This window comes from Manduca sexta, chromosome 19 (genome assembly GCF_014839805.1).
Source record: "Manduca sexta isolate Smith_Timp_Sample1 chromosome 19, JHU_Msex_v1.0, whole genome shotgun sequence".
NCBI classification, from domain to species: Eukaryota; Metazoa; Arthropoda; class Insecta; order Lepidoptera; family Sphingidae; genus Manduca; species Manduca sexta.
Window position 1 is genome coordinate 14,654,217 of NC_051133.1, and position 23,576 is coordinate 14,677,792.

The 23,576-nt window shown below is 35.1% G+C and overlaps 3 protein-coding genes across 3 annotated transcripts; 1 reads left to right on the forward strand and 2 right to left on the reverse strand.

The window, feature by feature from the left end:
• The first annotated feature begins 279 nt into the window (after nt 1-279).
• Nucleotides 280-8,943, forward strand: LOC115442072 (cAMP and cAMP-inhibited cGMP 3',5'-cyclic phosphodiesterase 10A). Its single transcript, XM_037440301.1, is given in 15 exon segments — nt 280-694; nt 883-950; nt 952-982; nt 1,224-1,426; nt 2,757-2,930; nt 3,189-3,337; nt 3,500-3,669; nt 4,072-4,205; nt 4,853-4,971; nt 5,727-5,964; nt 6,482-6,637; nt 7,128-7,307; nt 7,625-7,723; nt 8,186-8,355; nt 8,790-8,943. Coding segments are annotated over 15 exon segments (2,349 nt in total). The 5' UTR covers nt 280-366; the 3' UTR covers nt 8,920-8,943.
• Nucleotides 8,944-9,731: 788 nt separating this feature from the next.
• LOC115442053 (sorting nexin-12) lies at nt 9,732-17,358 on the reverse strand. Its single transcript, XM_030167012.2, has 4 exons — nt 17,099-17,358; nt 15,195-15,290; nt 12,355-12,457; nt 9,732-10,982 (listed from the first exon to the last, which is right to left on the reverse strand). The coding sequence occupies exons 1-4, from the start codon at nt 17,270-17,272 to the stop codon at nt 10,855-10,857; spliced, it is 501 nt and encodes a 166-aa protein (XP_030022872.1). The 5' UTR covers nt 17,273-17,358; the 3' UTR covers nt 9,732-10,854.
• Nucleotides 17,359-17,737: 379 nt separating this feature from the next.
• Nucleotides 17,738-22,786, reverse strand: LOC115442060 (pre-mRNA-splicing factor Slu7). The gene is made up of 12 exons (XM_030167019.2): nt 22,496-22,786; nt 22,048-22,202; nt 21,706-21,798; nt 21,122-21,311; nt 20,748-20,830; nt 20,264-20,409; nt 19,899-20,082; nt 19,309-19,454; nt 19,045-19,150; nt 18,723-18,828; nt 18,211-18,395; nt 17,738-17,955 (listed from the first exon to the last, which is right to left on the reverse strand). The coding sequence occupies exons 1-12, from the start codon at nt 22,662-22,664 to the stop codon at nt 17,782-17,784; spliced, it is 1,737 nt and encodes a 578-aa protein (XP_030022879.2). The 5' UTR covers nt 22,665-22,786; the 3' UTR covers nt 17,738-17,781.
• Nucleotides 22,787-23,576: the final 790 nt, after the last annotated feature.

The window sequence follows — 23,576 nt, forward strand, 5'->3', positions numbered from 1 at the left end:
CGGCGGAAAGTGGGTGTACCAGTTGTGCTTCTGCCTACCCGTTTCGCGATGAAAGTCATGAGTGTGTGTTCTCAAGAAGTTTAACAAACTAATAGTGTTTTAAAAGATACAAATGATACTACGTTGTAATAATGAATAAAATCATATTAGCCATGATTTAATTGTATCTCAAAAGAGACTTTGATATGATAAGATTGCAAACAAAATAAAAAATCTATGAATATCATGATATCGAAACTTCTTTCATCTGGCGTTCATAGTCAAATGTATTGTATCAGAACAATGACAATGTATTGTAGTAAAATTAAAAATAGAATTGCCATTTGTCACATTCAGATAAACATTGATTTTTAATAAATATTCAAAATGCACGAACCTATGCCAAAGAATATAAAATCATCAAAAAGCAGACTGGACTCTGCCCATCAGAGCGAAGATATAGTGCAAAAAAAGCCGCCCATGACAAAAGTCCATTCGCACTTCCTAGTCCCCTCTGAGAAACTTGACAAGGTAACGAGGCGGGTTATAGCCCCGTATGCTCAGATAGAGAGAAAAGGTTTGAAAGAAGAAGAAGAGAAAGTCGGAAAATATTTAGATATAAACAGATTTAATGTGTTCTTGGAGGATACAGTCGATCTAAATGCTCTTCTGTATGAGACCGCGATGGTATTGAAGACTGTTACTAATAGCTCTGGTAAGGTCGTATTACTACAAAAAGAAGACAGTCATAAGTCTGTTTTAATATAATGCATTAGTAGCTTTAGGCTCTTCCTTTCCTCAGCTATTTAAAGGTGCACTGACTTAATGGAAATTTTGTTGAGTTTATCTGGCAATGGTCTATTGAAAAATATATTTTGAGCTATAATTATAATTTTGTGACAGGTGTATTCGTGTATATTGTGGATAAGATACACAATGAGATAGTTCTGATGTCCCAAACCACAAAAAACCCGGGAGCGACACGAAGTCAATATACCAATTGGTTAGTACACAGAAGTGTAGGTAACCTTAATCATATTATTAAAAACTAAGAAACTATGGAGAAATTTTACTCCTTTTATAGTTAGTTCACAAAAGGACATCCTTTACAATTATTTAAGTGATATTCAATTTGCGAACCATCCATAGAATTATGATGCTTAAGGATTTTTGACAAAATAGCACCATATTACGTGTATAATGTATTAACCTACATCTGATTAACAGCTGTCTTCTCCCCGCAGAGGAAGGCAAGGTAGCGGCTGCTCACGTGGCCTTCACCAAAGAATACCTTGTTATTGAAGACGTCCCGCACGATAGACGATTCGCTGAAGGATTAAAGTGGGTGGACGCGAAGGTGGCCCTGTGCATGCCCGTCGTCAAACCAGATGGAGACTGTCATGCTGTATTGGAGCTGTTTAGGACTTACGCGGAACCGTATGATAATGTAAGATTTCAGCAGTCTTACTATCTTATGTTATCTAACTCTATTAGAAATGCGAGAGTTTGTGAAAATGTTTGTATGTTTTTAGAAGTAAACCCAGAAACACCTAAACAAATTTCGTTGTAATTAGGCACACGGGTAAACCATATTCTAGAATCTAGATATTCTAGAATATATAGGCTACTTTTATCCCGAGAATTTGCTCGCTTGGAATATAATAGAATTTTAAATAGATAGCGCTGGGCGTCGTACAGGTTGCACAGTGAATCGTCATAGTGTTTTAGGGTCTTTTGTACCAGGTAAGACTTTTACACAGACAAAGCCACAAGCATCACCTAGTGTAGAATTTAAACATTGGTTTCAATTGACACATGTTCGTATTTGTATACCCAGACACTGTACTTTATGAATTGACGAACCTAGCGACATAGTCCACGCGTATTATCATCATCATCAGCCGCAGGATGTTCACTGCTGATCATGGGCCTCCCCTAAAGATTCCCAGATCGACCTATTGGAAGCGGCCCACGCGTATATTTATACTTAATTTCACAGCCTAAGTACCACTGAATCACTGAGATAATAATATAGTCCATAAGTAGTATATTTACATATATAAACAGAGTCTGTGTCACGCTTAATGGAACATGCAAACCTATAATCAATATCCATTTGCGGTTAACCTTTGCGCACACTGTATCGAATAACAAACATCCATTAAGTTACTCTTGGTCTTAAATCCAGTATTGAACCTCATATTGGATTATAATTAAACTTAGAAGTAATTAAGCTTATAATTAAGTAGATTTATCTAAGACGATGTGAATGCGTTTTGCTTTTTTTTTGGAATCGCTATAGCTAAGTATATTTTCCAAATACTGTTCGACTTGAGAATCAAATCTCTAAACTTTGTAGTCCCCAGCATTTATATTCGAACTAGACTAGGAAAGCCGCTCTATGTCTTTATCCTAAAGTGTAATAATACGCTAAAAGAATACAATAATAATGAGCATATACTTAAACGTAAAAATACGAATTGGAAACAACATTACCTAAATTGCTTGTTTTAATGTCTCATTAAAACATATAAGTTCAAGGTCAAACTACAATAATGGTAGCATCTTAAAACTATAATAAACCCAATACGAAAAAAATAATTTAAATTGGACCACGAGGTAAAAAAATGGTCACTGAATAAACATTTTTTTTTTCGATTAATAGAACACCTGTCTCCTTTGGAGCCACTTAAAAACCTCTTATGTACGGACTTATAAGTTACCATGTCAACACAGGCATGTGCCGGATCAGCCATACAATCTTTCGTATCTTCTAGAACGTGGTATACACAGTGGTGAGCGTGGCGTGCTGGGCAGGCGCGGCGGTGCACCAGGCGCAGGCGCGCGTCACATTACAAAAGACCGCGCATCTCAACACCGAGCTGCGAACTCTGCTGCAGAACTACTTCTGCGACCTGGCCTCTATCGACACTATGCTTACTGATATGCTGGTATTACTCTACAAGCCATCATCAGCCATAGGAAGTTCGTAAAACGTACAAACATCACGCCTTTACGCCCGAATGGGCGAGCAGGGGTGCAACCGGAGGTTTAGTACTTATGTAAAGTCCGCCCACATAACGCAAGGTCCAGCGTGATAAAGCCCACACCCTCTCAGTTGTAGAGAAGCCACGTTTGACTACAAATTAACTGAATGTTCAAAGGATTTTACAGTTTTGCATTAAAATGACGTCATCCAATTTTACCAGGCTGTCGTGAAATCATTTATGGGTGCGGTGCGAAGCTGCTTCTTCATAATAGATCGAGATCACCTGGGTGAGCATTTACTAGCTGATATGTGGGATGATGGATGGGCATCTGAGAAGACTACTATGCCCAGGAAAAAGATCAAAATTAAGTGAGTATTTTATGGACTTTATTTATGCACAATACATTTTATAATATATAAAAAACATTGGTATACCATTACAAGGTAATTTCACGAAGATGACTTAACATGGCAGTGTTAGATTAGGGCCCCGGGACGTATAATTCCAAAAAACATTGGGTATGTCCACAGTCTTAGCCAAGAGCAAGTGCCAGCAGGTCTGGTGGCGCGGACAGGTGAGATGCTGAACGTGCGCGATGCGTACAAAGACCCTCGCTTCACAAAGGAGATCGACCCAACAACGGGCACGGTGGTCCGGTCCTGCCTCGCATCACCCATTATGGATAAACATGGTGTTATTGGTAAGAAATTTGCCACTGCAATAATAGCTCTTTTGTATTCGAGTAGAGGTGAGTATAGAAGGAACTTATTTATCGATAGTCTGCCGAGTGATTTAGAATTTTTATCGAAGTTCCTTCTCACATTGTTTCATATTGGATTTGGGTACGATTAACAGTATAGTGTAATAAATAAGTAGGTAGTTACTCCTTGATGTAGTAGGTATAGTTGATATAGATAATATATAAACTGATATAATTTGGTTACGTTAGATACTAACATTATTTGTTGTGCCTAGTTGGAGGCAACATTCTTGAAATATTTAAAAAACGGTTACATTTCAAATAATGCTTCATCTTTTACACAGTTTTGGAAGATAAACGAAATTTTCAATGATGTTTAGAAAATGCAAAATATGTCCTCAGGTGTGGTACAACTAACAAACAAGACGAACGGGCAGCCGTTCAACACAGAGGATGAGATGATATTCAAAGTGTTCGTCAGCTACTGCTCGCTGATCGTGCACTTCTACAACATGCAACAGAGGAAGATTTACCATGTTTGTATAATAATAATAAATAATATCAGCCCCATATTGTATACTGTCCTGTATTATATACTGTTGGGCACGGGTCTCCTCTACTACTGAGAGGGATTAGGCCTTAGTCCACCAGACCGGCCCAGTGCGGATTTGTAGACTTTACACATCCTCAAAATTTATATAGAGAACTTCTCAGGTATGCAGGTTTCCTCACGAGGTTTTCCTTCTCCGCTAAAAAGCAAGCGATATTTATTTATTTGTAATAAGGTACACCAACAGCACTATATATTACATCAATCAATATTAAAAAAGCAATAAGGTATAGCATGTGATATTTCACAAAGAACACACTCATAATTTTATAAAAGTCAGAGGTGTGTGCCCTTAGTATTCGAACCTGCGGACATTCGTCTCGGCAGTCTGGTTCACATCCAACTTGGCTATCGCCGCTTCCATGTTTGTATAAATCTTACTAATGATATGGTATTATATATACGCGAAGGTTTGAGAAGATACATGAAAGTACACATTAAGTACACAACCAAGGGGAGCCGCGTGCAACATCTATATTTAAAAGCCTTTAATTGATTCTAGGAAATTTTGTTCTAATCAAAAATGGTTTTCAATACTTATCGACTTGATTTTCTATAGAAACAAATTTTCAGGATAACACGAACAAAGTATATTCGGAGCTGATGAGTCTTCATCTAAAGCCTTGTCGACACGACATGGAGGAACTAATGGAGACTAATGGTGTTGTTCTACCACCAAGCAACTTCAGAAGGTAAACCCTCATGTAATTGATTATGACTGATAAATTATTTCAAAATATTACACGTGAAGTTTCCGTGTGGAATAAACATTTGATTTGCCCAAGAATTAAAATTTATGCATATAATGTTCTTCTAAAACATTATTGGTCGCTATAAGTTTCGTTTAGCATGACAGTCTAGTTGCTCCTGTAACAAATTCTTAAGGGAAAATGCCTTGGGTTTCACTTTTGTAAATAAAGTAGATAAAAATATCTAATTTCACTACTTAACTCTAAAAAAATGGAACTGGCGGTAGAAGTAACTTACATTTCATTAGGTCTAAAATGGAAGTGAGGTATTGATTTTTTATACTAACGTGAATGTTAGGCATCGAAATAAAACTAGTTTTTGGAATTTATTTTTATAAACGGTTTTTATATCTTATTTAGATATTGCAATTTTGACTATTCGGACGACCAATAACACAGTTCACCCTGTGACCACGAAAGCGGCAAAGGCATTCGAAACGTCAGGAGAAAATAAAAAGCTACAATCCAAAAAGTAGTGTTAAGTTTTTCTATTGAGTTCGTTTGTTATACACAGTTGTAAGAATACTACTCCGGTTTTTTTTTTGTTTTTGTATAATTGCTATGTGGCTCATGTTGTGGTTGCATATAATCAGAGGTGCAATAAATTTTTGTTTGTTATAAATGTGTGATATATTTGTAAGTTATTGTAAACTCAGTTTGCAATCCTAAATAAATTGGAACGAGGTATATTTCCCCAGTTACGACTACCACATAAGCGAGGGAAGCAAGGAGGACATGCCGGGGCTGGTGGTGTACATGTACACGGAGACGTTCGCGGACCGCAACTTCGACCGCGGCGCGCTCGCGGACTTCGCGCTCACCGTGCTGCGCTGCTACAGGCACAACCCGTACCACAACGCCGAGCACGCCTTCACGTTCACCCACACCATGTTTCTGATCCTTGTTGACAATTGTGGATACTTTGATTTTGCTGAAGTGAGTGATAAGTTTTATATTATTTAATTTCTGCCTCTATCCCACTTCATCGGATGTGTGGGTACTACCTATTTTAATTTCCTTCACTCTTTGTGACTGAGATGGTTGCTGTTGTGACTTATTTTTGACACTCAGGCGTCTTGGTGTATTTCCACTGTAAGCTTTTATGATACTTAATATATAAATAAATATAACTCTGGATTAGTAATAAATCGTTTTATGAATTTCACTCCAATGTGAATTCAGCTAAGTATATTTTTTACGAGTATTGCAGAGCGTTAGTTTTACAACCGGCACGGCCGCTTTTCTGTTAACCTTGGCGGATGAAATGCCTGGGCAATTATGTTAGAAAGGTACGCAGGAAGTGTTGCCTGACCAAAGTATACAACCCATGGCATTCCGGCTCTCAATCTATATCCACAACTAAACCAAAACGGTAATATTTGTAGCTTAGCCTCTGTTAAAGACAAACCATCTAGCAAACACCGTAGAGCCCTTATCTTGGATATTGTTCCAGACTGCCGCCCTAATGCTGTCGGGGCTGTGCCACGACGTTGACCATCCCGGTTACAACAACAACTTCCTGACGCTCTGCAAGCATCCGCTCGCGCACATGTACAAGTCCTCCATGCTGGAGTACCACCATTATTTCCTCGCCAAGAAGATTATTGAGGTAACTAGCTTTAAATTTACATTCGTAAAACCAGGCTTAGATAACATGCGAAAGTTGAATTCCGCAAGCGATTTTACCATGTAAACAATCATGCCAAGTTAACCTCTGCAAATTTTAATGCTGGTAGTATTTGGGACGTGTTATATGTGTGTAGAATTATTGCCTGTAATGTAAAGGCATTTAGAATTTTTTGTCAATGTATTGCTGCTAAAACTTGCTTGCTATTTTAAACTTACCTTTAGACTTGTTTCTACATTGACTAACAGTTTCTCTAGATCTGAAGGCTTGTTCTTTGAGATTGTCTAGTGTTTTTTCAATTCGCTGATTAACAAAATTAATGGAAATGGTTAACGATAATTTAACAAGTTTACTTTATGTTTTTTGTCATCGTTTAAAAACGTAAAAAAAAAACGTTCTTATTTTTCCTTCGGTCATATATTTGGTCCTATAAGTTCATTATAATTTTGAACCAAATTATTTTTTCTGTTAGGATAAGAACATTCTCTCAAAGATCCCGATAGTGGACCGCGATCGTATCATGGAAGAGATAAAGTACGATATCCTGTGCACCGACCTAGCTGTGTACTTCCAAGTGCGAGCTCAGTTGACGCCAATCCTTGGAGACCACTCGTTCGACTGGACCAACAACAACCATCGGAGGATGTTGAAGGTTAAACATCATAGATAATCTATGCAAATTAATGAACTTTAACGATCTGTCGATAAATTAAAGTTATTTCCACGTAAACTCAATACACGTAACTTTTTGGCTTTTAATATTTTAGTATAATTTGAAAGAAAGAAACGCTTGATCGGATTTCGACAGAGTTGTCGTTGGGAGTTGTCATTTCTAGACAGTATTTTACTCTATTTTACCTTTTATGACGAATAAAAGTTTTACGTGGTATCCGTGTGCTAATTTAAAAAGGGTCATATAAAATTGGAATTTACGTATAACAGTGGTTATAAAATTGGATTCGTTTCTAGGGCATTCTAATGACAACCAGCGATTTGTCCGGATCCTGCAAACCCTTCGGCGTGTCCAAAGCGATCACCGAGACTGTGTATGAAGAGTTTTATAATCAGGTTTCTATTTATTTAATATCATATCGACAATTTGATTCAGTAAAGATGCTGATTGCTTTAGGTTTTGAATCGAGATCTGTTTAATGGTTATCAAAGAGTTTATTTTCATCGTAATAGTTTTCCGCAATACTAATACACAGTGGCGGATTTGCCCTAAGGCCCAGTAGGCCCGGGCCTAGGGCGGCCAGACGATAAGAGCGGCAAATCGGGGCAAAAAAACACTGATAATTACAAGAAATAAATCAAATGCAAAGTGTCTTAATGAATTAAAGGCTCACGGACCTTATGATTATAATCTTCCTAAATATTTTGGGTGCTGAGAAAGGGGCGGCAGATGGCCTCGGGCCTAGAGCGGCTAGGACTGGCAATACGCCACTGCTAATACACTAAGCTAAGGCGTAAATTAACGCCTATAAACAAATCACCACCAGTCCAGCATAGCTAATTCAACTTGTTCATCAGGGTGACAAAGAGCGCGCTATGGGCTACACTCCACTAAGCATGATGGACCGCCGGCGCAGCATCAACCAGCCCGCCGAGCAGATCCAGTTTCTGTCAGTGGTGGTGCTGCCGTGTCTGTTGCTGCTGCAGAACGTCTTCCCTAATACTGCGCAACTTACTGATAATTGCAGGTGAGGATAATATTGTGGGAGTTGACATGATCGTCGTCAGCTTTTAACAAAAGGGGGTCGGTTAATTACAAATTTTGATTCGGGAGGGGGAGGAAAGCGGAAATTCCATTTAATCAATAAGTACCTACATGCTGCAGCTGCCTTCCCTGACCCCCTCAGGAGATGCCAATAGGAATTGATAGTAGAAGAAAATACGAGTAGATATATTAAATCACTTCGGTGGAAGAAGCAATAATACTTAAGTATCTTAGGCCTTGGTCTAGTGGCAAAGTATTCGGACTATAGACCGACTGGAACTCGGTCCAAATACCACTTCAGATAATAAGCTTTCCGCATAATTCTTAGGAACGTTACATTTGAGTAGAATAAGGATGAATGTAAGAGCCGTTTATATGCAAGGTTTTTAATATAATAAAGTTCGGCAATGTCTCCAGAAAAACCCAAGAGGCGTGGCACGAGGAGATCGAGATCCGAGGCCAGAAGCTGTGGCGGCAAGACGAGTCCATACCCACCGCGGGCCGCAGCCGCTTCCTGATCAAAACCAAGCTTGATAGCGACAGTTGAACCTAATAAATTGTATAACGTTAATTTTGTTTTATTTGGGGAAATAATTTACGTTGATAAAAGGCTTGGTTTATAAATAGGTAATAAACTTGATTAGTATACTAATTCAGATTTCAGTGTTATAAAGTCCTAGGCAAACGCAGGAAGTAAAACTATTTTTCGGATTTTATTGCGATTATTTATATTATAATTTTCTACCCACGTTTCGAAGACTTTGCAGCATTCATGGTGACGAACGAGTTTCTTATACTTTTTCAATATCTAACATTTCAAAATTGGAAAATGTAAGTAACTCGCCTGATACTATTTATTTCATCAGATTAAAAATGATTCGTAAGTCAGTAAATAAAACACAGGTAGACATGATAGCAAATTTTATTACCCTATTATGATCGACATAATAAACGTAGCCAACGTTAACCGCCGTTAACTTCATATACACAAACGATTTATGTAACTAAACAGTCAATATACGCTACTTTTGAAAATATACTGCTAGTGAAACAAAACTCGTACATTTGTGTGGGGCCAGCATTACATTCAAACCTATAAATGGTGTAAATACTTACAAAAAATAATACAGTTGGATTACTTCGAATTGGCCTGTTTGAAAAGTGATAGATCGGCGACAGCTATAACTGCAACTTCCTCGGCATGTAATACCGACCCTCCATACATGGACAGATATAACATTACGGACAGTTTCGTTTTATATTGCAAAACTCCCGTTTACTTCGAATTTAATGCGAAGGAAACACTTTTTACTCACTAGAAACTAATTATTATTATCTATAATAATTCAGATTATTTCCTTTCAACACTTACAACACATAAAACACTTCAAATCTCTCCAGGTGGCAGATTTCCTTGTTACAAAATGTGATCATAAAATTATTCAAGTTATGAAAATGACAAAAATATATATTTTCTAATACTAGAGAGATCAGAGCGTTAAATGTTAATGTCGCTAATATTCTTTAAATATGACAATAAGTTATGCTACGCCAAAGCTAAATAAACGCGACTGTTTCCTGTTTTCGTTTTGGCGTTGGATATGTCATGAACACTGAAGTGCGTAGCATATATTACGTCAACAATACACCCAATGAGTACATTCACAATAAATACAAATTACTTATTATAAAAAATGAAATGAACATTAAAATAATGAGATTAAAAATAAATTTCAATAAAACATACACCTGGCAATCCACGTGAAATAAATCGATAGCTAATGAATAATCATATTTTTTTTTTGTTAACAATTTCGATAATATTGCTTAATTTAAACTATAACACTATAAAATATTTTTATATAATGTGACACTCACATAATATATGGCAACGGCCAATTTAAATAAGGCTGATTTTAGTGAATACTTTTTTTTACATATTTTATAAAGGAAGCTGTCCATGTCTTTCTGTTTTTCGACTTTTTTAAATATATAATCTGTGGAATGCTGTGCTGTGAACCTGTTACGTCTCGTGTAGTGTAGGATCTCGGAATATTATTGCGTATTGTGAGCATTACGAAAGTAATATAAAGGCAATATTATTAATGATATACATGTATGCCACAATAGCAATAACGTTCAGGGAGGTGCTTTAATACAACCCTCTCGCATACGTGAACTGGAACGCACTATTTTAAGTTTCCCTACCCCACATTTTATCCATTCCTGTTTAGGATTTGATATGCAATATACTCAGTAGAAACAAAAAAAATTACACTTTTTTACACTTCACTTTCGACCGGAATTGCATTGTTTAAATTTGAGTAAAACAACCATACTCATTATTCAGAACCTCTTTGTATAATCAATGAGAGACCAAGTCGTCCCAAAACAGTTAATATCCAACTACCCGCATTTAAATAACCAGTTCACGCAGCGAGCGTTGCGTTAAAGTGTTGTTCTCGCCGGCGGCGGTTGTTCATTATGTGTTCCGTATCTTGCCGGGCACGTAGCTCTTGTCGATGGTGGGCTCCTGCAGGAACATGTGGAGGCAGCGCTCGTTCTGCGCGAGCGGATGGCCTGCTATCTTGTTTATGAACACTTCTAGACCTGGAAGGGACGGACGACTGATTAGTTTTTAGACGAAATACTCATCGTCTCTTTTAGAATATTCTAGATTTCTATTTTAATGACAGAGTGACTGACTCGGTGGCGTAGTATTTTGTTAGCGATATGACTTCCGCGCTGAGGTGTCGGGTTCGAAACCAGAGTCGAGCAGTGATAGGAGTGTTTCTTAGCATTGAGTAGTTATATTGGGTGCCGTAGTTGCACCTCCGCCTTCCCCTTTGGGAACAAAGGCGTGGTTTATTTTTGTAATTATGCAACGACAAGTCCGAAGTTCAATATATCCTGTCACTTCACTATCTCCATACGTTCTCTTCAAAAGTTAAATCGGAAACACGTGCCACCCCTGATGTGAAAACTATATTGACAATACTGATTACCGACCATCTAATGATGAATACCAACGCCCATACAGGTAACATTGTATTGCCTATTACTAATGCCTTAGGAAAGACAATTCTAACTCCTTCATGTAGTTATTAAGATTACCACAACACCTAGTGCAGGGGTGGCGAACTTTTAATCGTTTACGTGCCGTAATCTATAAAAAATATTGCCTGTCTAGTGCCATCCAGAACTGATTTTATCTATCCTAAGTTCCCCTTTTTAGAGACTTTTTTATGACCCCACTACGTTTTAGCTTTTTTATCGAGTTTCAGCAAATTGGCTTCAATGCACTTAACGTTAAGCCCAAAGAAAGATACATATACAATGTTTGGCATATTACCCGCGTGCTCAATTTATTTTGTCACGCGTCACCACTGGCGTGCCATTGGTTCTCCACCCCTGGCCTAGTGTGTACTACGTATGCATTTACTCACTAACAGTAGCAATGAACTGCCTATTCACGGCCGGCCCTTGACTATTAGCACCTTCATTATCAGACCGTAAACTATACGTAACATGCACTTGCCAATGAGTATAAAAGCTAAGACAAACAAACTGACTGATCTACTATTTAAATCAATATAAAGTTATATTTGTTTAGTGTGGTTCTTTATTAAAAATCATCATTTTAGACAGTTTCTGGAGCGTAACTGCGATATAATATATTTTGAAAGATATAAAAAAGGAATAATGTGGAAAATATATTTTCTAACAGTTTCTAAGACTTATTTTTTTTTTTAGCTTAACATTGTAATAGATACTTTAAAAAAGAAGTTGCATTGATTAATAATCAAGGAATTATACTGCTTTGCCCGACTGTATATAGACTGCCTGATACCGGGAAGCAATCGTCAGATCGAACAGCTTGAGCGCTTTTTTTAACACCCGTATCTCTGTATCCAATCGGACACCATATACCTAGTAGTTAGTACCCTTCCCTTAGGCCCCAGTAGTTGATAATTTTAGTTACCTTTTCTACGGTCTTCGATGAATTCCTCTTCGAAAATGCCGTCATCTCCGCGAAAAGGTAGCTGTCTCTTAAGCGCTTTGCCTGGTAAAGGTGGAACTACGATCTGAAACAAGATATATAAATATAGCTTTATTGCTAAACTTTATCTTGGGAGATTCTATTATAAGTTGCGTAGTGTGGTTTAATTCCGCCCGAAACGGATTCACAATTTACCATCACCTATTTGAGTGGTGACCGGCAGAGAAGACAAAAAAGTCCCCGATTTTAAGTAAGTATAAATACATAAAAAAAGTTACAGTGTTCGCCGCACCGCCCGTTTAAGTGCGCCGCCCAGAGCCATAGACCCCACTCTTAGGTAAGCCATTGCCTGTTATTATAGGAGAAAGTCTAAAAGTTAGTAGAGAACACAACTGCTGAATAAATGTCAAAATTCATTATTGCAGTAGGGTATCTTAAGGGTTTTTAAGGATATGGTGGGTGCTGGAAAGGAGCAAGATGGTCGTCAATTTTCTGTAAGACCTTTGTCAAACGAGTTTTTAAAATTATCTACAACTTAACTCTGCTATTGACAAAATTGTCCATTGTATTTGGTATAAATTGGATAAAAACTATAGAATTATGATCCAATCCTAAAATAACAATGTAATACTACGAGGAGCTAGTTAAATGTGTTCACGTATATTCTATCCTTCCTCCAATTGAAGTTTATGTGGTCTTATTTTGTTTGAATTGCGTAAACCACTATTTTTTGGGATTTGTTATGTATTTAATGAGTCTAAAGGTGAATACCCCACCATAATATTATGATCGAATAGGGCAACTCAAAACTACCCTACGGCTATCATTAGCAGAAATGCATGTGAAGACTTGTAAATGTAGTAGAGGCGAAAGACTTGTTTCTATAACGATGTGGCACTCAATGGTATCTGCCTACCCCTGTAGGATAAGGGCGTGACTATGATATCAAGGCAGTATGTAAGGTTGATCGAAGGACCTGTTCAATGAGGGTATTCAGTATTCGATTCTTATCCCAAATATATGATCTTATTATTTTTACGACAATTTTAGCATCGAGGTATTTTTTATTCCCATGTTTGAAGTATTAATGGAAAACGGATCACAATAAAATGTCATATTATTACGTAATGAGCTATAAGGTAGGTTCAAACACGTAGTAGACACGGGTACCCACACATTGGAAGCCTTTACTTTAGTTTTTTTGGGGTTTACCTTGTAATTTATCCATCTTTTTTGCGTATATTTCTATTAATTACATAGAAGGGTGAACTGTTGTGTGTTCAAATCGGTCCCCCGAATAAAGGTCAATACTGTATATGCGACTATAGTATGTTATTATTAGGACATATCGTTTTTATATGACTCGATTTTAGTTGTGTTGCCTATTGTTTTTGCATTTTGTCTACTAATTATGATAAACAAGTTTTAGAGAAAAACTCGTACAGCCACAAAATAAGTGTTTCGAGACACTTTGAAGCACTAATGACTGTTACGTATATGGCCTCGTTTTGAAAATATTAAATATGGTAATTATATTTAATTATGTTGATCACTTATACAAATTATACGGCAACATAAATTACATTACTTAAAAGCTTTGTCTATTTCTGCCGCTTAGAAGCCGTGTGCGGGTTACTTTAGTCTGTGGTGATTTGTACATTATCATTGTAATTACCAGGTACTACAAGGCTGGTTCTCATTGTGAGAAGCACAATACAGTACAGTTCAGTACCAAGTTGCCGAACGACTTATTCGACTCATCATTTATTATTCACTATAATCTTATTCATTACCTTCCCAAATACACTCAATGAATATAAAAGATTTTTTTATGTATAATATTGCACATAACTTAAACAACTACTTTAACAAATGACGTATTGAAATCAATTATTTAAACTCGGTTCATAATAAACAAAACACTGGCATAAAAACAAAACAATAATCAAAATAATTATAAAGTCAACACCCTCACTCTAAACGACTTTGGTTAACAACGAAATATAAAAAAAAAACAACATAGCGCACACAGATAAAAGTACCATTCGGAACAATCGAAAATATTTATGATTCATTATAAATAGTTATTGAGAGATAAGGTAAATGTGTGCAATTCGGGGTACTTTATCAACAATGTGCGCGTCTGACGCCCAACTGTTGACTACAGTGGACGTAAGCCTTTAAATCCATTTAGGATTTTCCTATCTTATATGTCTAGCGATTAGTGCTTTTCTGCAAACAAGTTTTATGGTTTTTTCACAGGTTATTATTTTTTTTTATACAAAAACAAAAAGTTATTATTAATTAACTTGTAAATTACGAAAAAAACGTTTACGGCAATGACATTTCATAAAAAAACGCAGTGTAAAAGAATATCAAACGCGCATCGGAAGATTAATGAACACCTCAATCATAGGTAATGAAAAAACATAACATCAATATTCTATACTATCTGCTACAGTGAAGTAGTACCGGAAATCCCGGCCACTCATTACGTTATTTTTTATGGGCGAAAAGTGGGGGCGGCTTGAGCGAAATGACTTCGCATACAGGACGAAGAGGCCTACAAAAACTTTTACCTACATACTGAGTCGTAAAGATCACACTGTACCATTTTATATAGTAAAAAAAATATGTCTAAGGTTAATACTTATTTGTTTGAAAGTTTATATTTTCAGCATTTAATTATATGTTCCAATACCTGAATTCTAGCATTGTTATTGATGCAAATGAATTTTGATAAATATACCATAACATAGCTTGTAAAATTAATAGGTATTAATAATATATATATAATAGGTATTAATAATTATTATTATTACCTTGCTATCTCGCTCTAGTTCGTTCCTGAGCCATTCAAAATCACTGTATCGTCGTCTTACACTGGACTCCTTCACTTTAAATACGGGCAGGTTGGTCTGAAAAAAAAAAACCATTTTCTTATCCTAATAGTTTATTTCATTTCCTACCTTTATAGATATAATTTTGATTCCTAACTTAATAAATATAATAAAGTATTATAAACATTAAAACCTAAAAAGGATATGCGGTAAATACCTTTTAGTATATCATTTTTTTTATATCCAACTGTAAAAATGTCATGTTTTTTAATTTATGAAGTCCATAAAATAAATACAGGTATGCAAATAAAATTACACCTTATTAATGTTGCTGCATGTTCAATGCTTTTATAGAAATACTCCGATAACAAATATTTGGTCTCCTGACAAAGCCGGTGACAATATGTTTCATATTCAACTAAACTACTAATGGTAACATATTTAAAACTATGTTATATGTAAAAATTTATGTGTGTGTGTACGTTCCTTATGGACTCCAAAACAGCTAGGGACACTTTAATGAAAGCTGTAGGTAATCTTCAAATTAGCCCACTGGATGATCCTGGACAGTTTGGTATTGATCGGACTACCAGAAGTTACAAGGCTTTAGTAGTATATACATATTATAGTATGCTAGTTGATTACTAGTACAGAAACAAAGTTACCTACTATGAAATTATATAAAGAAATGGTTATACATTTTTCAAACTACAATCTATTAAGAGATAATAAACATTATCTGGAAATTTACAAACAAAATTATTTGACAAATTAAATGATTATAAATAGAAATTTATAAAGTCACTATTATATTTATGTTACATTATAGTAAGTTACAACTATATGATAATTGAGTTTTGTAGAATCATTATTACCATGCTTATAAATAAAAATTCTATTGCATGAATCAAGCTAGCCCTCACATATGAAGGAGTACAAGTTATGGTTTCTTAGAAAATATTATAAGATGTTATCATTCTTAAGTTTTTTTATTCTTGTGGTGCTAAACTACCATGTACTTACATGTTATGAAGATAAAAATGTTGAGAATACTACATAACCACATACATAAAGTGTTGTATTATTAAAAACAAGTATTTCTTTATTATTATTTATAAACAATGCCTGTAAAACCTTTGCTTCAGTTAAGAATTACTTTTGTGGCACTTTAGAAACTCTAGTGTTCTAAATATTTGATATGAAGTGTATACTGAAATGAAAAGTCACATTTTTGTGATACTTTTGTAGTTTATTATATACCAATAAGATATGTTATAAGTGTTTTGGATAAAAGATATAAGTTATGAGGTTAGCACATATGATGCAATATTCTGTTTAATTCTATACTGTCTTCTATGAAACATTTTGATGTAATTTATTGTACTAAACATTAAAACTTATTGTTATTGATGCTTCACTCAATTTTTCTTCAATAATACAACTATCTTGTGAGATAAGAGTGTTGTTAGTGATTCATAAACAACTTTGAATTCTAGCTGTGAGCTAATCTCCATATTGTGTATGACGAGATATAATAATAGACGTAGAGAATACGTTGTAGCCACAACGTGTGCGGCATCGTCACAATGCTGCATTTCTACCGTCGTCGCGTCAATGACGCCCACTCTTGTCTCTGCAGGAAAATGTGATAACAACTCGCAAAACACCCAACTGTTACGCGCGACGGATCCTACATTTCTCTTTGTTTAAACAACATTGAATATACAATAATTAAACCCTATTTACCTGTCGATCGTGCAATGTTTACAGGTAATTCGGCGCAAAGGTCACCGAGTCATTTCGACTCCCCTCTAGATATTAGAAACTCAAATCGGTCCGATATCGCGTGCACAATAATTTAATTAATGAACAATACACTAACTTACCCTCATGCGAACCTCGTAATCTGTGTAGCGTTTCTTTCCGACTCCCATAGTAGTCACTGGGTTGACAACGTCTATTTCCAAAAAATTCGCTGGCGCCGCGTAAGCGTCGTCTAGCGTTTGTTTTTTAACATTTAAACGTCTTGTCGCGTCGGCTGTCGTGTCCTCAGCCATCATAGCGATGTATTTATTGTAACAATCACAAAAAATATTATGAGGACGGCCCACTAATCAACTGGGAAATGAAAAATGACAAGTTTTAGGCATCGTTTGACATTTAGATAAAAATGGCAGCGATAATGTTAAAAATCGTACCAACCTTTATTTTAAGTTTAAGGAATTAAATTTATAGACATCAGAATACAATAAAAATATAAATATTAACATTACTTATATTTACTGAGTATGTTAATATATTTTGACTAATAAAATTTCTAATAAAACTTTAGAAGCCCATTTTCAAAGGACATTTAAAATATTACTAAACGGTAGAAATTGTGTATAGCAATACTGAATATTGTTTTTAATGAAAAAAGTTATGGGCAAGGAATTACTAAACAGCCACGTAAATGACCTCATTGGTCCATGATTCATCCTTCGACGTCATGACAAATGTGTGCCAACTTCAAAGAATAAAGAGTATCCAACTTAAAATATGTTTTATTGATTTTATTATTTATATATTTTTACAGAAATTGACTCATAGGGTCTTCCTCGCGGCGTTTCTTCATCCTGTAAGCCTCCATTTCTTCCTCCGTGGGCGCCTTCACTTCCACCATGCTGTTATATGATCGCTTCCTTTCGTCAATGGACAGCAGATAATCAGCTCGCTTTTGCTGCCGTTCTTCCATTTCCAAAGCCTGTTTAAATAATTTTATGCCAACTGAATATAGTTTCTCTAATTGTAGTAATATAAATTAAATTAGTAAAGTTTTAAAAACAAGTTAAAAAAAATTTGCTAATTTTTTTTATTACTATTTAAACTGGGTTTAAAAAAAAACAAAAAATAAGGACTTTTATTAGCAATTTGTAGTTCAGATTTAAAATAATGTGCAGTATTAGTTATCAATAAAGATAGTCACTAGCCAGCCTCTATAAACACCCTAATAACTTACCGTTTTTAATTTATCTTCTTCCTTCTTCTTTTCTTTCTGATCCTTCTTCTTCTTCTTTTTGGCCTTCTTTTTGTTTTTCTTTTTCTTGCTAGTTTTCTCTGTTTTAGACCTAATCTCCTGCTCGGAGTCTGATGAACTGCTATCAGAGCTGGATGATGATGATGATGATGACGATGAGTCTTTTTCTGTGAAAGAATGCATCACAATATACCTCAATCTTACTAATATAAATGCAAAGGTCTGTGAAGACGTTACAATATTTGAAGCAAACACCGAAACGGCTGAAAAGATTGGGATGAAATTCTGTCTACAGATAGGCCACGTTGCGGATAAGTTTATAGTATGTTTTTATGAAAAGTACACATGGAAATTCTATGCAGGGATCATTATTTTTCGTGTGCGAAATCACTAACAATACCAAGTAGAAAATTATCTGCTACATATTTAAAGATATTCTAGAAGCACTTTTAAACACAATATATCTCCAATATAGATCAACATATGATTCTTACCCTTCCTTGCCTTCTCAGTGGTTTCTGCGACAGTGCTGGTGGAAGGTTTTTCTTCAGGTACTTCTAGCACAACTGATTTACCTGCCTCTCCCACACAATACGACATCTAGAAATAAAGTTAATGACTATGTTTTTTATGTAATTACATTTGTAAAATAGTATAGTATAGCTATAGTGTAAAATAAATAAATAAATCGTGTGATTCTTAATAATTTCGAAAACAATTTCTGGATTATTATATTTCAGTCTTTAGTAAATTAATTAGTTACTATTTTTTATTATTTTCTATTTAACAATATTGTAACTGGTAACCTGTACATACCTTTATGAAGGAATGGCAACATTTGTAACCCCATTGCCCATCTCGCCAATACGAGCCCCACACGGACGTGTGGTTGTTTATTAACACATCCTCTTCATATTTACTCCTGAAATAAATAATTGTTATTAAAAATATACAAATAAATTTTTGACAAAAAATTTAAGTTTTTTTTTTGCGGAATACTAATCTTAATATTTATATACAAAAGTTGATTACAGTTTAATAATAATAATTGTTGACTTAACATTTAGTATCATAACTTACTTAGCAAGTTGCTTCTCTGGTCCTTGCACAAGAGTCCCGTCCCTGTTATATCGAGTGAACACTTCAGTTTGTGCCAGCAATAACTCTTTTGGAGGAACTTTCAGGTGCTCTTCACCACCATATTTCTCGAGTACCGATTGCTTCATCTACGAAATGTAATTAGAAATTTACAATAATATTATCAAAGTCACTTTATACAGAGTGATGCAAAATGAAGGTATTTATCATAAACTTAATTATAGACATTAAGACATTAAAACAGACACTCATAAAAAAATTAAATACATTATACATGGCTTATATAAAAAACATTGTATGTTGGTGAAACAAATCACAATGTCATAATTACCACGTAAAGCACTGAATAACGAGATTTACCATTCATAACTAGCATTACCAATGCAATATATGCAACTTTATTTTTTATTTTATAGGAGGCAAATTAACAATCGGTCCACTTGATTGTAAGTCGTCGCCCATGAGCATCTGCAATACCAGGGGATATAGAGATGCGTTGCCGGCCTTTTAGGTGGAAAAACTCTGGTTGTTTACCGTCTTGCGAGATAATAGTTTATTGTTTAACTTCATACCTGAGTCTTATAATGTTCCGTATCGCGTTGGTAGTGTTTCTGGAGCATCTGCAGCTTGGTCGGCTCCGCCAGCAGATGTACGTCGAGACCGCGCCGCTGCGCGTCCCACGCGAATGCCTGCGCCGACGCGTGAGACCGACTCTCTCCTGTCCAGCGAACGAAGTTCTCACCCGCGTACTCTGATCTGCAGACAAATAGTTTAGCAAGATTTTAGTATCATCCTAATTGAAGATACATCTGTAAACTTATACATCCTGTAGTTTTATAAATAATCAACACCAATATTAGTATTATGCATTAAAAATAGATTTTATTACTAATTAGTACTAATGTATATGGTATATCTTAATAAATGGGGCACTTACTCTGTAGCATTAGGGTTGGGATTGTCCCTCATGGAACGAGTCTTGGGGTCATAGTACGCGGAGTTGGGGTCCAAGTTCCGAAGATACTTCGCCGTATCCTCTCTGATACGCAAGTTACGCACTGTGATACGTTGTTTAGAATCAACCTGTACATAAAACATAAAATATATTATTAGGGTATTTATTCATATAGATAGCTATACTATTCAGGGGCCTTATTCTCTATCCCGCACGTTATTTTGACAGTGTGTAACAAGTACGTAACACAACGCATCATGTTTAGGACTATAGAAATTTGGCTTACAGAATACCATTCCACGCACATTTCTCGAAGATAACATCACACGGCCGCGTTACGCGTTTACACTATCATACAGAATAAGGGCCCAGATAGTTAGTTATACTTATTCATATATAAACTGTCATTATTGTAGGAGCTACATTATTATTGCAATAGCAATAAGGTATGAAATACTGATCATACCTTTGTACCAGGCATGTCCACTTCATCCACATATTTATCTTCATCTTCTTCTTCTTTGTCGTCATCCTCTGTGGCTGTGGGATCTATAACAAACACACAACATTTTTTATTGCAATCAATTACAAAATCTTACAAAGTTTCCTAAATATCATTGTATGTAGGATGTAGATGATATTTTCGTGTGATACCAATATCTTCTCCTTTAAAAATAATTAATTATGTTTACAGAATTTTTCTGGTTTGGTTTGGTTCAATAAAATGTGGAACATGCAAAAACAAAGATAACACTTTCTAATGTTTTTGCAAATGTTTTACATTGAAATAAAAGTAGTTTTTATGAAGTTTTATTTCAAAATTACAATGGTAGTACTCACCTTGCTCCAATTTTTGTGCTCTCAACTCCCTCTTAGCGTCCTCAACCTTTTGATACTCTTCAATGATAGCTTTGTGTTGCGCTGGATCATAGCCATTCCAACGATCCCTCTTCCCATCGTAACTTAGATTCAAGTGTGGTTGACTGAATTCATCTGCTGCTATACCAGCATTTGTGAATTTTGCACCTATCTGTTATAGGCATATAAAAGTATGTATTTATTGTTACTAAAATGAAACTTTATTTCTATATAATTATTTTTTCATGTCATAATATGCTGCATACATAATTGTAATCTGTTTTGTATTTAATAAACAAATAAAAAAATTAAAATATCATCATAATGAAAGTAAATATTAAGAAATGCATAAAAAAAGTATATTTTATTAGCCCTCAATGTAAAGTTGGATGTTATTTAACAACTATATCTGTGTGACTGTCAGTGGCATCTTAGTTCCTAAGTGAATGAACTGATTTTGATGCAGATTTATCTCAAAAATATTATCATATTCTGTTCATTACTTATATACAATAGTCAAAAGCTCTACCTTATTGCTGAATAGGCTATACAAACACACATCTTACCTTTCTTGGTCTTTCTAAACAATCTTTTTTCTTGTGTGTAAGAGCTCCACAATTTTCACATGCACCTTTTCTGTATTTTGTTGCTACTTTTGTCTGTAATTCAACAAAATGAAAATTTAGCACAAATTTATGTATTATTAAAAATGTAATAAGAATTCTTATTGATTAAATCAACGGTCCCCAAGAACAAAATCTCATCTGCAAAATGGGTAGTTGCACTATCAAGGTTTTAACTTAACTGAAAATATAAAATCAATTACTCTCCTCAAAATAACAATTAAATTCTTTTTTGTTAACAATTTGGGGACCATCGAAATGCCATTTCATATTTCTATAACTTACAGCATCAACACCCTTATTGTAGTACTTGTCAAGTTTGGTGAACTGTGCCTCTCTGTCCTCCTGTGGCCGCTGATGCTTTAGTGTGGGTCCTGCTGTCCCATAGTACCATGGAGCTGTTGCTATGTACTGCGGTATGTGCGGGTTTATATCCTTGCCTAGAAAATAAGATAAATATGTAATAATTAAAAAAAAACTCTAACTTTAAGAACATCAAGCGTTGATCTATCATAAAATACTTAACAGATAAAACATAACCTTTTGTTACCAATGTACCTATTTCATCCTCAAGCTATACGAAATCTATGTTTTTTTGTTCGTATTAACTAACTGTGTACGAATAGTGCTTTACAACAAGTACGTCACAGAAAAATAACCACAAATATACTTTTACATAAATCTAAAATGCGAAAAGAAATGCAGCATATAACTAAATTATAAAACTAAATACCCGTCTCATCGACGGCGGCAGGCGCTGTGCCCGCTTTTCGAGCTTCTTCTAGCTCCTTAGCTTTTCTCCAATCTTCTCTGGATTTCTTCTTTGGTTCGTCTTCCTCATCTCCTACTTCGTCTTTGTTGCGCAATATTTGCGAGACAGCCGTCTTGACTGTCGTCGTCATGATTTCAATCTCACAATGTTATGTTGTTTCTATTAAACTTTTGGAAAATCTTATAAATAAACAGGAAAATTGGTAAATTGTGACAAAACATAGAAGATTTGATGTTTCTGTCACTTGTCACTCTGAAATAGGGATGTGATCATTAATAAAAAAAAATGATTAGAATAATTATTTATTTATTTAAAAAATTATTACTTACTTACATGACAAGTATTTCAAAATTACTTATTATGTCTAGTGACCTGAATTTTATAGATAATGATGGTCTATGATCTTATGAAATTGAATTAGAGCGGAAAATATAATATAATTCACTGAATAATGGAAACAGGATATTAATTGTATGAGTAATTACTTGGGTATTTTTCTCTTCTAAAAATTTTTATCTTATGCGACCCGACGGTTACACAGTCTACTGTGTATTCGAATGTAAGGTACCTAAATTAGACATGACTATAGCTCCTACGCGGTAAATGGAACTAGTTTAAACTAAAACCTGTAGTTTATTTTCGTTAGTATTTTTATCTACCTATTAGAAGCAATAAAATACCAATTTTTCACGAAAATCGCCGTTTGTTATTAAAAATCTTTACTATTTTTGAGTAGTAACCTGGTGATGAAAATTTATCGATATTTTTATTAGACAATTTTAGACATATTGATAAAATTGATGGTACATCCGTATAACAAACTAGTGTCATCTATCGCACAAAAGCTAAAGTAATTTCAAATTTATTTTACATAGGGGTTTTGGTATTTCAAAGTAGATTGAGTAACCATCGCATGAGTGCAAAATTTTTATATAACTATCTTCCAGAGAGAGAGAGAGAGAGAACTATCTTCCTAATGTCCGCTCTATTGTTTTAGTATATTTTTATGTTACGTAGCTTAGCTAGCAATAATATTATGGAT